We start from the raw sequence: 12,216 nt of genomic DNA, 5'->3' as shown, positions 1-12,216 counted from the left end.
CAAGGAGCACTTCCATCAGAACAGATTTAGCACCCACTTTTACTTTGACCCAACACGCAAATAACTATAATGGAGGCAGGACGGGTTGGTGTCTACCACTTGACCCTCAAAATTAAAATCCATATAACAGATATTCCCCTAAACACATTAGATTTTTGGTGGCAGAACAGCGATGACCTGCTGACAGCTACGTATATCATGCAGATTTTATCGGAACGCAACCTTTGCGGAATAAGTCATTGTAGTTCTACTTGGTCATAAGACCGACCCAAGGTTGAAGATGCCATGCATAAACGGGTGACACATCCGGAGGATTATACAAGGCTGAACCTGGAAGCCAGAACTACAAATCAATACATGGAGTAAAAGTTGCAGGCAGGCGCATCAAGCTAGTAAATAAAGTCATCAGAATGCAATAAGGCATTAACAAAGTTAAAAATTCTAATTTTAAATAACATTAAGATTATTTATTTGCTGAGTGGTGATATTTCCTTTTAGATTGTGGTGCTTTGGAGGAATAATAATTTATTGGTAGGAAATTTTGGGGAAAAAAAAATCAAAACTATTTCGAGCCCATTTCGTAAAGATTTCCTTCCACAACCACTTTGCCCCTGTTTGGCATAATACTAAGAATATATGACAAAACAACGATGCATGTAATCATTAATCACAATGCAGAAGATGGTCTCGAGTATACGTCTCATCGTCATGATACACATAAAAATGGAATTGGCTACAATGTAAACAAAACAGTTAAGATAACACTTTAAAATGTGAATCCACCAATAATATGCAGCAAAACAAAGCTTCCGTAGGGTGCACGCATCTAACATGGTACACGCAGAATGGTTACATGTGTTAAAAGTAAATGTGTTACAAAAGTCTAGTATAGTATCCTATGTGTATAACCGCTTGACTTTAATGGATTTTTTTTCCATAGTGCTGTTTTCAGACATTCCCATAAATTTTTTTTTTTCTCTTTTTTTTGGTTAACATGTAGACTGCAGCAGGCTTACTGTCGAGGTGGTAGAGGACGCCAGTAATGGATATTTACAGAAAGGCCATGTGTAACTTCCCACCGATAAATTCTGGTACTCCACAATTCTGCTGTTTAGAATTTCAACATGGCCTACTAGAGAAGGAAGAAAGAACAAAGACAAGGAGTTATAACAGTGAGGAGTCCGCGGGGCGAGTAGCAAACAGCATCATCTGGGCAATACTTGGGAAGGTTTCACCTTGGAGCCGCTGTACGTTTTCATCTATCTTATAGATTCTGTCTATTAGGAATATGGACAATGGAGCAAGGCAGCCTTGGGGAACTCAAGTTCTTGACAGCTGCCCTCCCTTTAGTGACAGCATAAAACCATTGGGGTACCATTTAGGGCAGCCGGAATGGAACAAGGTGAACAAAGTGTCTTTCGCGATGGCCTACAATTTACGTCTCCTGTAGAAGGTCTCTAGTGCCACCAATTGGACGTAGCTACTTTGTAAAGTCTACATCTGACGAGCCCTGACCAGGATTAGGAATTATAGCCAAAACAGAGACTCTTCATTTTGGAGTAGTCTTTGGTTTGGCTAAATTTCCTAGTAATATATCAAGGTGTTAGACTCTGTGCTGCATGGAGGTTGCCGGCCTGCCCTGTCTTCTGCACTGGGTCCATTGCTTCCGTTCCCTAGAGGAGGAGGAGGAACCTTTGCAATAGTTGACAGGAGATTCTGATCTCGTACTGGGACCAGAACCATACTTCCAGGACGTGGGGGTCAGCAGCGGAATGGAGGCTATTTATTCCTCATTCTGGCTCCGGACCATTGTTGGTTATTCGGTTTCCTCTGGGAATCATCTCTCCTGCACCTCACTCCTGCCTGTCTGCCTTTTCCCTGCCTCCTATTGTGTTTCTGTTTCTGGCCTCCATGTATGACCCTGTTTGCCTCCTAGACCACCCCTCCTTGATCTGTGATTCCGATACCTTGTCACCTCCAGTGGATTACCTTGGCTTACCTAAAGACCACCTCTCCTTGACCTCTGATTTGGATACCTCATGACCTCTAGTGTATGACCCGGCTCTTCTGACTACTCTTCCACTGCACCCTGTGTTAGCTCATGGCCTCCTGTGTACCAACCCAACTTGTTTGACTATTTCCTGACTACCCCTGGTTTCTGTATGACCTCCTGCGTACTGACTCGGCCTGTACAACTTTCCTGCGGTGCTTCCTCCATCCCCTGGCGATCATCCATACTGCACTCAACCCTGATGACCAGCTTCTCCTGTTTCTTCACCCACTTAGGTGAGTGGTTTTCAGGTTTTCTGGTTCCACTGCAACTTGAGTGTGTGACGCTCTCTAAACGGCTGCTGTTCTGGGTCCCAGAATTTACAAAGTCCAACTCCATCATCAGGAGCTCTGTCGAAGACCTCTGGGGCCCGGTTCCGCTCTGGTTTGTAGAGCGTTGGCCACTCAGTGCGTGCTGTTTTGCCTCGGTGTGCAGGGGAGTCTGGTTGCCCGGGACTAACTATCCATTATTATTGCACTAGGTTCCTAACACAAGACTGTTAAAGAGTCAGCCATTGACGGTAACTATCTCCAATAGGAGGCACTAGAGACACAGCTTGCAGACCTTTTTCCAAGGAGCACTGCCTGTAAAACTCTCAACATCTGCAAGGAAAAACGTTACCTGCCGAGAGCTATGTCACTCTGACTGGAGGAGTCACATTGTGACAGCCTTTATGTTGACACAGGGAGGGCAGCTGCCATGCTCTATTGCCGATATTTCTCCTATTTGGATTCTTGGTATGAGATATTTCCAACGTTACTGTTAATATCTTAAGTCCCTAATATAAAGAGGATCCAAGATGAAGCTTCTTATTAAAGGCGTTCTATAGAACATTGTAAATATGGCTGAACTAAGAGAATATATCTAGTGTTCTTCTATGTTACTACCGTCTGGGTACTGTTGATTTGCATATATTTCATATAATATATAGAACATACAGATCTTTGGCAATTAGTCCTTAGACTGTTCCCTACCCAACCACTAAGACTATAGTCACACTACTGTTATTACATTTCTGTTGAGAGTAACTTCACCCATCCATCATTCAATGTCAGACAGAGACTCTTCCGTCCGGTGTCCATCTCCATTCCATTCCAAAAGTTACTCTACTTTGCTACAGTTAATGTCCGTTGCCATCACCCTATGACAGATGACAGCAACGGACATTGATAACGGTAGTGTGATTTAGCCTAATGGTGCACCTTCAATAGCTCCTGATGGGGAGAGGGCGTCAAGCCACAGACAAATATCCCTAATGGTGGTCTATCTACGTAACTCCCTCTCCCGGGTGACTGTCGGCACATTCAATAGTCAGGTCCTCTAGAATGGAGTTGGCCACTTTTTCCAGATCACTACATATGTTCTGCTAGTTCAGCCATGTTTACCATAAAGTATAGAATATTACAGGTGTACTTATTATCTGGAATTATTATACCATATACATGGAATCCCCAGTGTCCCCTATGCGGTGGTGACCTCTGACCCTCTAGGGCACCTTATGATATTGGCATATTAGTGCTGACACCAGATCACTTTGTAAGTCTCTGTAAGACGTCTAGAATATGAATGTAAATCTTGGGTTGACTGCGAAGCGTCCCCGAGCCTGTCACTGCTATACGGCTACATGTGAACGGTGTAATTAGATTCGCAGTGTTCCCCCAGCAACGGATTATCTCAATTACAACCTGTACTAAAGTTTTACTTGTTTGTACTTCGAGGGATTTTAAGAAGATTTATAACTAATTTCAGACTTGTCTTAGGGGGCGTTCACACTACCGTTGGTGTCCGTTATGAAGGTGTCCGTTTAAAAGAAAAAAAACGGACACCTATCATAACGGACATTAACGGACACTAACTGATGATAACTGATGTTAATGTGTCCGTTTTTTTAACTGATCCATTTAATGGATCAGTTAAAAAAAAACGGACACATTAGTATCAGTTAGCATCAGTTAGTGTCCGTTTTTTATACTGTCCGTTTTTTCTTTTTGCTGTTTATGCTTTCTGAGCATGTGCAGAAAATAAACGTTGCCCATAGACCTCAATGTTAAATAAAAAACGGACACTTTCTGTCCGTTTTTTCAAACGGACAAAAAAATCCTGCATGTGTGATTTCTCTGTCCGCTTGAAAAAACGGACATGGTTGTTAACGGACCCTTAAGGACACAAACGGACACAAACTGACAACAGATGAAATCCCATTGAAATGAATGGAAATTGTAACGGACACAGCTAAAATCTTGAACGGACAGTAGCAACGGACACTGCAATCGGACACCAACGGTAGTGTGAACGCCCCCTAATACACTAATATGTAACACTCCTTGTGCTTTACAGGGCAAGTCACACAATTAGAATGATTAGTTACTATACGATGTGTATGACCTACATCGGAATGTTAAATGACTCAAACTGGCTACTTTAGTTTGGAAACAGTGCCACCCTGGTCAGTGGGCCGTGCCTGGTATTACAACCCCAGCTCAATGTCAGCTCCTTCTCCTCTCAGTGTCTGCCCCTGTAGGATTGGTCAGCGGCTCCTACATAGTTCTGTGCAAGAGTTTTAGGCGGGTGTGGAAATAATAATACTGAGTAATACTGATTTCAGAAATAGAAGTGATAAAATTAAATGAATAAACAAAAATGAAACCTAAATCCCATCAATATTTGGTGTGACCTTTGGAGGAGAAGTCCTGGTAGTGATGATGTGGCCTCCACAGAGCCTTGACCTCAACATCATCCAGTCCGTCTGGGATTACATGAAGAGGCAGAAGGATTGGAGCAAGAATCTTTAATTTTTTAAGCAATTCTTGGAACAATCTCCCTTCCTTCAAAAACTGTCTACAAGTCCATCTAGAAGAATGGAAGGGGCCGCAGTCGCACCATATGGGATTTAGGGCCCTTGCACACGACCCAGTCCCATTGGTGGCAAACAGTCGGTGCGTGTGCAGTAGGACCTGGACTGAGCTCGGCCATGTGCATGTGGTTCACATTTGCTCATGGGTTTCCTTTCGGGAATCCGCTTGAAGACCCCAGAATGGAAACCTAATCTGCATAAAACAACGGAAAGTTTGGACCCCATAGACTATAATGGGATTCCCATGCAAAGAGGGGAACGGAATCCCCGACCACAGATGTGACCCGAGCCTTACACTTCTATTTCTGAAAACTCCGGTACTTTGCAGCATTTTTTCCCGCACCTGCCCTAAAATATTGAAGCTACATTCACACGACAGTGAATAATGGCCGCGCGGCATCACACTGCAACATTAAATTCGATATCAGTGAACGGGGGCTATTCACACGACCGTTATTTTGATGGTGTGTTGTAATATACAGGTCATGTCCAATTTTTGTATGTTTTCACATATCTCTCCATACACTCAAATGCATGGGGGGATGGGTGTCCCTCTGGTGCAAGTTCGGCTGTGAAAAATGGCCGTTTTGCACCTTGATCATGTGACTGTAGCCTTACACAGCACTGTATATAAGATAGTTGCCAATCCCATCAAAAGCAAACATAGGCTATTGGCCGTGATCTAGGGGTTAGACAGCAGTGACCTGCCATACCGCGGACCCACCTTAGCCCATAACTGACTATAGGTTAAGGATCGGCAAATGGAGACCAATGGGGAACAAGGAAATGCAAGAATGGGAGTCTCGATGGATTGGAATCGCTTGTGTTTTGAGCCTTATTATTATCCATTTTAGCTTTGTAAATCTTCAATCTTTTCGAGAACCTTCACACCTTTTTACATGTTAATGTCCCTTTTAGCAATGCATTTCCCTGTACTACATGGTATAAACTCGATTCCTGCGAGATGCATGAGATTCCTTTCTAGAATAAATCTCTCTCCTTCTTAATATTGCAATAATACACTTTCTTTGTAGAATATACAAAAAGCCCTTTCAGACCAAACATGGGATAGAATCTCATGATAAACACATCTACACGGTCAAATAGTTGGCATTCCGGATATTGAACTCTACAGATAAAACCTGGTTTCCACATATAACAAATTATATTTAGAACAAAAAAAAAAAAAATGTAAAAAACATCTGGAATCTAGCAAAACAGGTCCATCTTTAACATGGAAAGCAACACAAAGCAACATATTATGGAAGCAACGTTCTGCAATGTTCTGCTATAAGAAGCATAGAAACCTGTTGCAACCTTGAAGCCAATCATTGCAATGGTAACAGCAATGCAGCCTGAACCTCTGTGTTCTCTGACAATGATGGAGCCCTGACCGCTCATATAGAGATGTCACTTATTACATATAGAATCCATAATCAGATAGATTAATCCTAGATCTCCGCAGGTCAGTACTTGTATGAGTAGTCCCATAAAACGCTTTCATATATAAGAAATCAGTTAATACGTTAATGTTAAGATGAAAACAAACTTACTGTTCTATTGGTAAGATCTGTGATACATACATGCTGTTATTCAGTTCATCTAGTGAAAATTGGGACATCTACAGTGGAAAAGATTTCAGATTAAAAGGTTTTTCCTGGAGAGAATGCTATTTATGATTGCCGTAAATGGTGGTGAATGGAAAACTGGTCTGTGAGCAACAAGTCACAGCCGTGTGTTTCCTGTGTGACGGGGGGGGGGTCTAGGGCATGGAACCAGGCAAGCGCTTATTATCCACCCTGCATAAGGAAGGAGATTGGTTTAGGCTAAGTCGGGTCTATTTGCTAAGGTAGTACTTGGTTAGTCAGTGCATTTCTCATTTGCTCTATACCTGGTCCATTGCATGGTATATGGCGTTATAGCATTTTGCTTTATAGACATGGGAAGAAATAACAGGATTTATGTTTAAAGGTTAAATGCACAAATTCGAGAGCAATACACAACATTTAGACCAGGATTGCATGACAGATTTGCTGCAGCAGCATCATGGGGAATACTGGAGAGGGGGGAAGAATTGATGAAATTGTTCTATACACAGTAGCCTTAGACCTTGTTCAAACAGTGCAGTTTGAGTGCAGATTCTGCATGTGTTTAGAGTTTATTTTTCTTATCTCTGCTTCTCCTAGCTAAAAGCCCCCATTGCAGAGAAGCTGCTTTTTTTTTTGTTGCAATTGCTTTTCTGCAATGCAGGGCTTGGCTATTCCCATCTCACCAGACCCTAGTGAATTATATCAGCAGCTCCGCACGTGACCATAGAGGAAAAACGAATGATATTTCAATTTTGGGGTCATTTACCGATATCGTTTTCCTGAAGGGCGTAATTGTAGGTGGTTCAGAGGTAGCAATCACAACTGGACACAGGAGCCCCCGGCTAGGTTCACATCGGGGAAGGAGACCCCCAAACAGAAACCTAATCTGCATAAAAAAGCGGTTACTTTAGGAAACCCCATAGACTATAATGGGGTCCGTGTGGTTTCCACTCAGTGTTTGCCTGCTTGCAGCACTTTTCTCTCTGCATTTTTCACGCAAAAGTAATACAAGTGCGTCAGGAGGCCCAAAGGACTCAAGATCTTTTAGATCTTGGCCAGTGAGGGCCCCCTTGCCTGTTTTATATTGGGGCCCAGGAGCTTGAATTGACGTCTCTGTATTTCCTCCTTTGTTTGATATGGTGACGTAGTCTGGGCTTATGGCAACACCAGGGATTTTCATGGAAATAAATTGCCAGGGCTGAATACAAGTTCACACTTACTGAAGGGAGCAATAAGAAAAACATGTCTGCTTTCTCCAAGAAACAGCACCACACCTGCTCAAGGGTTGTGTCTGGCATTACAGCTCAGGCCTCGTTCACATGTGCGTCGGTGATCCGTTCGGGGGAGTCCGCATGGGGACCCGGAACGGACTACCGAACACATTGGCAAGTGGTGTACAGTGGAAGCACATGGACCCCATAGACTATAATGGGTCCGTGTGCTTGCCCCGAGATCTCCACAGGGATCATGTGATCACAACCTACTTTCACGTCCACGTGTTCCGTGCAGAGATGTTGCTGGAAGCACACGGACCCCATTATAGTCTATGGGGTCCATGTGCTTTCACTGCACACCACTTGCCAATGCGTTCGTTAGTCTGTTCTGGGGGTGGGGTCCCCATGCAGACTCCCCCGAATGGATTACCGAACGCAGATGTGAACCAAGGGTAAGCTGTAATACCCAATACAATCCACACGTATGGCACTGACTGGTTTTTTTTAGAGAGTCGATCATGAGACCAAGAGTGGAAGGAGGTTCAATACAAACATTCCCGACCTCCGGCTGCTCTTCTCATTGGGTTGTTGGGGAATCTCTTGTATGTTGTATATTATATAGATGTTTTTGCAATGCAATGACTGCGCTGCAATACAATTAACCCTGTGTAACGCCTTTATACTTTCCTTTTGTTTAATATTCAGAAAAATAAAATTGCGCCAAGATTGCACTGTATGAACAAGGCCTATTGCTGGCTTTAGACCTTACATATAATACTGCATCAACATTTAATAACCATTTTGGAGAACATGTCATGCGTTTTTGTTCGCTTAGGTGTGAACCAGTTCTTGTAGGATTACGATCTCAGCAAATAGACGCCTACTGGGAACATGCAAGCCTGGCATGAATTACATCATGATGTTCCGCTGAATGGCAGAAGCAGGGCATGTTGTCCTAGGTTAGTTATTGTTTATGCTATACGACTATCTTATAGTATTATATAGGGTTTAATCATGTGTCATAGACTAGACTAGTAGGAGGACTCTACAGATAACATGACATGGTCACTGCGTCTGATGTAAGACGATTGTCATAGCATACCATAGCCCCTATTGCACTCAGCAGAAAGAACTGTCATAAGCATCAAATATATCTATCTATCTATATACACCTCCGGACAAGTTACAAAAACATTAACCCTTTGTAATAAAAGTAGCAATATACATAGTCAGTCCATAATATGTCCGTATATAGCTAGACAATGCTGGAGATCACACATTGCGTCTTGCCACCTATCCACAAGGTGCATATAATAGTCTACTGTACATAATGGCAGGATTCGACTACATGTGAAATAAAGCTATTTAAAGGGCCAAACCTGATTGGCTGTAGCTGTTGCAGCGAAGGGCACGCTGGTGGCAGGTGTTGTTGCTGCAGACACAGTGGTGGGCGTAGCACCGTGCATCATGGGTACTTTCAGGAGGGAACCATGGAAGCGACATACAGGAGGGTGGAGGGTTAATGCAACACATGGTGGATTTGGAGGAGCGTGGTAGGTATCACAGCAGCAAGCCATGTGACATCACCATGAAGGTTACACCGGGCGCGGCATGCAATCACAGTGCAAAGCAAGACAGCGTTATCAAAAAAGAAAAGAAAGAAAACAAAAAAAGAGAAAAAGGGAAAAAGCTAATTATAATTAAGGAAACGAAAACATTTCAAACACAATACAAGTATAAGCACATATATGATATGTGGCAATGTTACCTTTAACAAGGCTACTCTGATGTGCAACATTGTATCAACATGGAGGAGTCGTCGCTACCTCCTAGCAGTATATGGGCACTACCTGCATTGGGCTCTAGTCACAGCTACTTTTTGGCTATGTTGGGAATATTCTCTCGTCTGATGGGTCCCCTATGCAAAAAGAAAGTGTTTACCACACCGTATTTTTTGTTAACCTGGAGGCCTATGAGGGAGAGATGTTCCTTTACACTTTATACAGTGACCAGTGGCGTAACTACCGCCATAGCAGCAGAGGCAGCGCTCACAGGGCCCGGGACATTAGGGGCGACAGCAATACAAGGCTTGAAAAACCAGCCCAGCTGTATGGGGTAAAACCAATCAGAAGATTTCAGCTACTAATGACATACCTATAACCTTAACCTAAATAGGTGACCTCTCCTTAAGATAGGCCATCAGTATATGAGAACTCCTTCAGGAGTGATATAGTCTCTTCATTGTGTATCCAGGCATAGCCACATAGCCTGGTACTGCAGCTCAGCCCGTTCTGCATATACGGGTATTAAGCGTCTAATCACTACGTAATATACAAGGATACATCATTTAAATAAAAACCCTTTTTTTCTATCCTTGAAAATACATTTGAGATTCAGAGTAATACTGAAAATATTACAATGACTAATATCTAATGGGACAATATAGAATAGTGAGCCATAAACCAGTAAAATGCAATGCAAAAGGTTAAAAAGACATCATCAGGGTCGGACTGAGGTTCCTTGGACCAGATAAAATGATTCTGGGAATCCAACAACTCCTGGACCAACTCCAGACCTTAATACCATTGATGTGTTAGAGGACTGGAAGATGCTTTAGTACCCTGGTGGCCCCGTCAGACACTGGACGTCATTATATAACATGGTGGCATGATAGACTTTGGGCAAATATGTTACTATCACCATCAACTCCCAGGACTCCATGACCAGATTTTTTCCAGTTGAGAGATGTACAAACCTTGCACGGCCACAAGCCAACCAATGCTTGCACAGAGATATTGTACTTGCAATGAATCTTACCTGTCGGGATGAATGCAGGTTGCTGTAACTGCATATTTGCTAGAGCCTGTTGGTAGTGGAAAACACTGGGGTTAAACACCGTGGTGGCCCCATTGCTTTTTTCAAGTGCTGGCCTCTTTGGTAAAGGTTGAAGTGCTCCAGGCTGCAGCGCCTGTGAATTAGGAAGGGATTATTTGCAAAAAAAGACGAGAAATCGGCACATCTTACATGCACGGTATACAGTTCAGTATATATAGAATCACCTGCAAATGGATCATTGGTCAAGGACAGGAAATATCATTACGTAAGGAACATCACCAAGGAATTAAAATAAGAATCACAAAGTGCCTGAAGTAAAACCAGGACCCTCATCAGGAAACATAAGGAGTCTCACAAAGCTGATTACGGATTAGGAAGGGTGTCTGGAACAAGTGTTTGTGGACAACAGGATATTGCATTGTAAGGATGTTCCCTATAGATTTGCTCCCGGAGCTCCTATACGTAGCAGTCTGGAGTACGACACTGGTTACAGATGATCATTCATGTTAGCAGTAGGGATTGTGCATCTGCGGTCCCACAATTCCATGCACTACCATATATGATATCTATAGGATATCTTATCGTATCCTATCCTATCTTATCCTATCATAACTCATCCTATCCTATCTCATCCTATCCTATCCTATTGTATCCTATCTTATCCTATCCTATCTCATCCTATCGTATCCTATCCTCTCTCATCCTATCCTATCTCATCCTATCATATCCTATCTTATCCTATCGTATCCTATCTTATTGTATCCTATCCTATCTCATCCTATCCTATCGTATCCTATCGTATCCTATCTTATTGTATCCTATCCTATCTTATTGTATCCTATCCTATCTCATCCTATCGTATCCTATCTCATCCTATCTTATCATATCCTATGTCATCCTATCCTATGTCATCTTATCTTATGTTATCCTATCCTATCTCATCCTATCCCATCTCATCCTATTGTATCCTATCCTCTCTCATCCTATCCCATCCCATCCTATCATGTGTCATCTTATCTTATGTTATCCTATCCTCTCTCATCCTATCCTATCTCATCCTGTCCTATCTCATCCTATCCTATCCTATCTCATCCTATCCTATCTTATCCTATCTCATCCTATCGTATCCTATCCTATCGTATCCTATCTCATCCTATCGTATCCTATCTTATCATATCCTCTCTCATCCTACCCTATCCCATCCTATCCTATCACATGTCATCTTATCTTAGGTTATTCTATCCTATCTCATCCTATCGTATCCTATCTCATCCTATCATATCTCATCTTATCTTATCCTCTCTCATCCTATCCTATCTCATCCTACCCTGTCCTATCTCATCCTATCCTATCTCATCTTATCCTCTCTCATCCTATCCTATCTCATCTTATCCTATGTTATTGTATCCTATCCTAGCTCATCCTATCCTATATTTAGCCATTCACTTTAGATAGCGGTTGGCCAACAAGGTGTTGGAGGCAAGAGGAGAACCGGTGGTGGCTGTCACCTGTCACCCTGCCCTAGTGAGTGGAGGACAAAGAAAATACAAGGTGCCATTTGCAGAACAGTTTGTAGCAACTCTCTCTAATAATCTTATAGCTACAGCCAGGGCGCCATCTGTGTCACCCCTCTCCTACCATTAACGTCCATTGCTCTTATCCTGCCTTATCCTT

At 42.7% G+C, this 12,216-nt stretch overlaps 1 protein-coding gene across 4 annotated transcripts in view; it reads right to left on the bottom strand.

Annotated features, from left to right (window-relative positions):
- Positions 1 to 972: 972 nt before the first annotated feature.
- The window catches only part of LOC142184539 (muscleblind-like protein 3), a 101,500-nt gene continuing 90,256 nt past the window's right edge, over positions 973 to 12,216 (bottom strand). For 3 of the 4 annotated variants that reach the window (XM_075259453.1, XM_075259454.1, XM_075259455.1), the window contains exons 6-9: positions 10,525 to 10,675; positions 9,087 to 9,181; positions 6,458 to 6,525; positions 973 to 1,132 (exon numbers count right to left, since the gene is read on the bottom strand). In XM_075259453.1, coding sequence (XP_075115554.1) covers positions 1,120 to 1,132; positions 6,458 to 6,525; positions 9,087 to 9,181; positions 10,525 to 10,675 — 327 coding nt within the window. In that variant the 3' untranslated portion in view covers positions 973 to 1,119. The remainder of the gene's footprint in view (positions 1,133 to 6,457; positions 6,526 to 9,086; positions 9,182 to 10,524; positions 10,676 to 12,216) is intronic. The other variant, XM_075259456.1, reaches the window with a different exon arrangement.

Source organism: Leptodactylus fuscus, chromosome 11 (genome assembly GCF_031893055.1).
Source record: "Leptodactylus fuscus isolate aLepFus1 chromosome 11, aLepFus1.hap2, whole genome shotgun sequence".
Classification (NCBI taxonomy): Eukaryota; Metazoa; Chordata; class Amphibia; order Anura; family Leptodactylidae; genus Leptodactylus; species Leptodactylus fuscus.
This window is presented reverse-complemented; position numbering and strand designations above follow the sequence as displayed.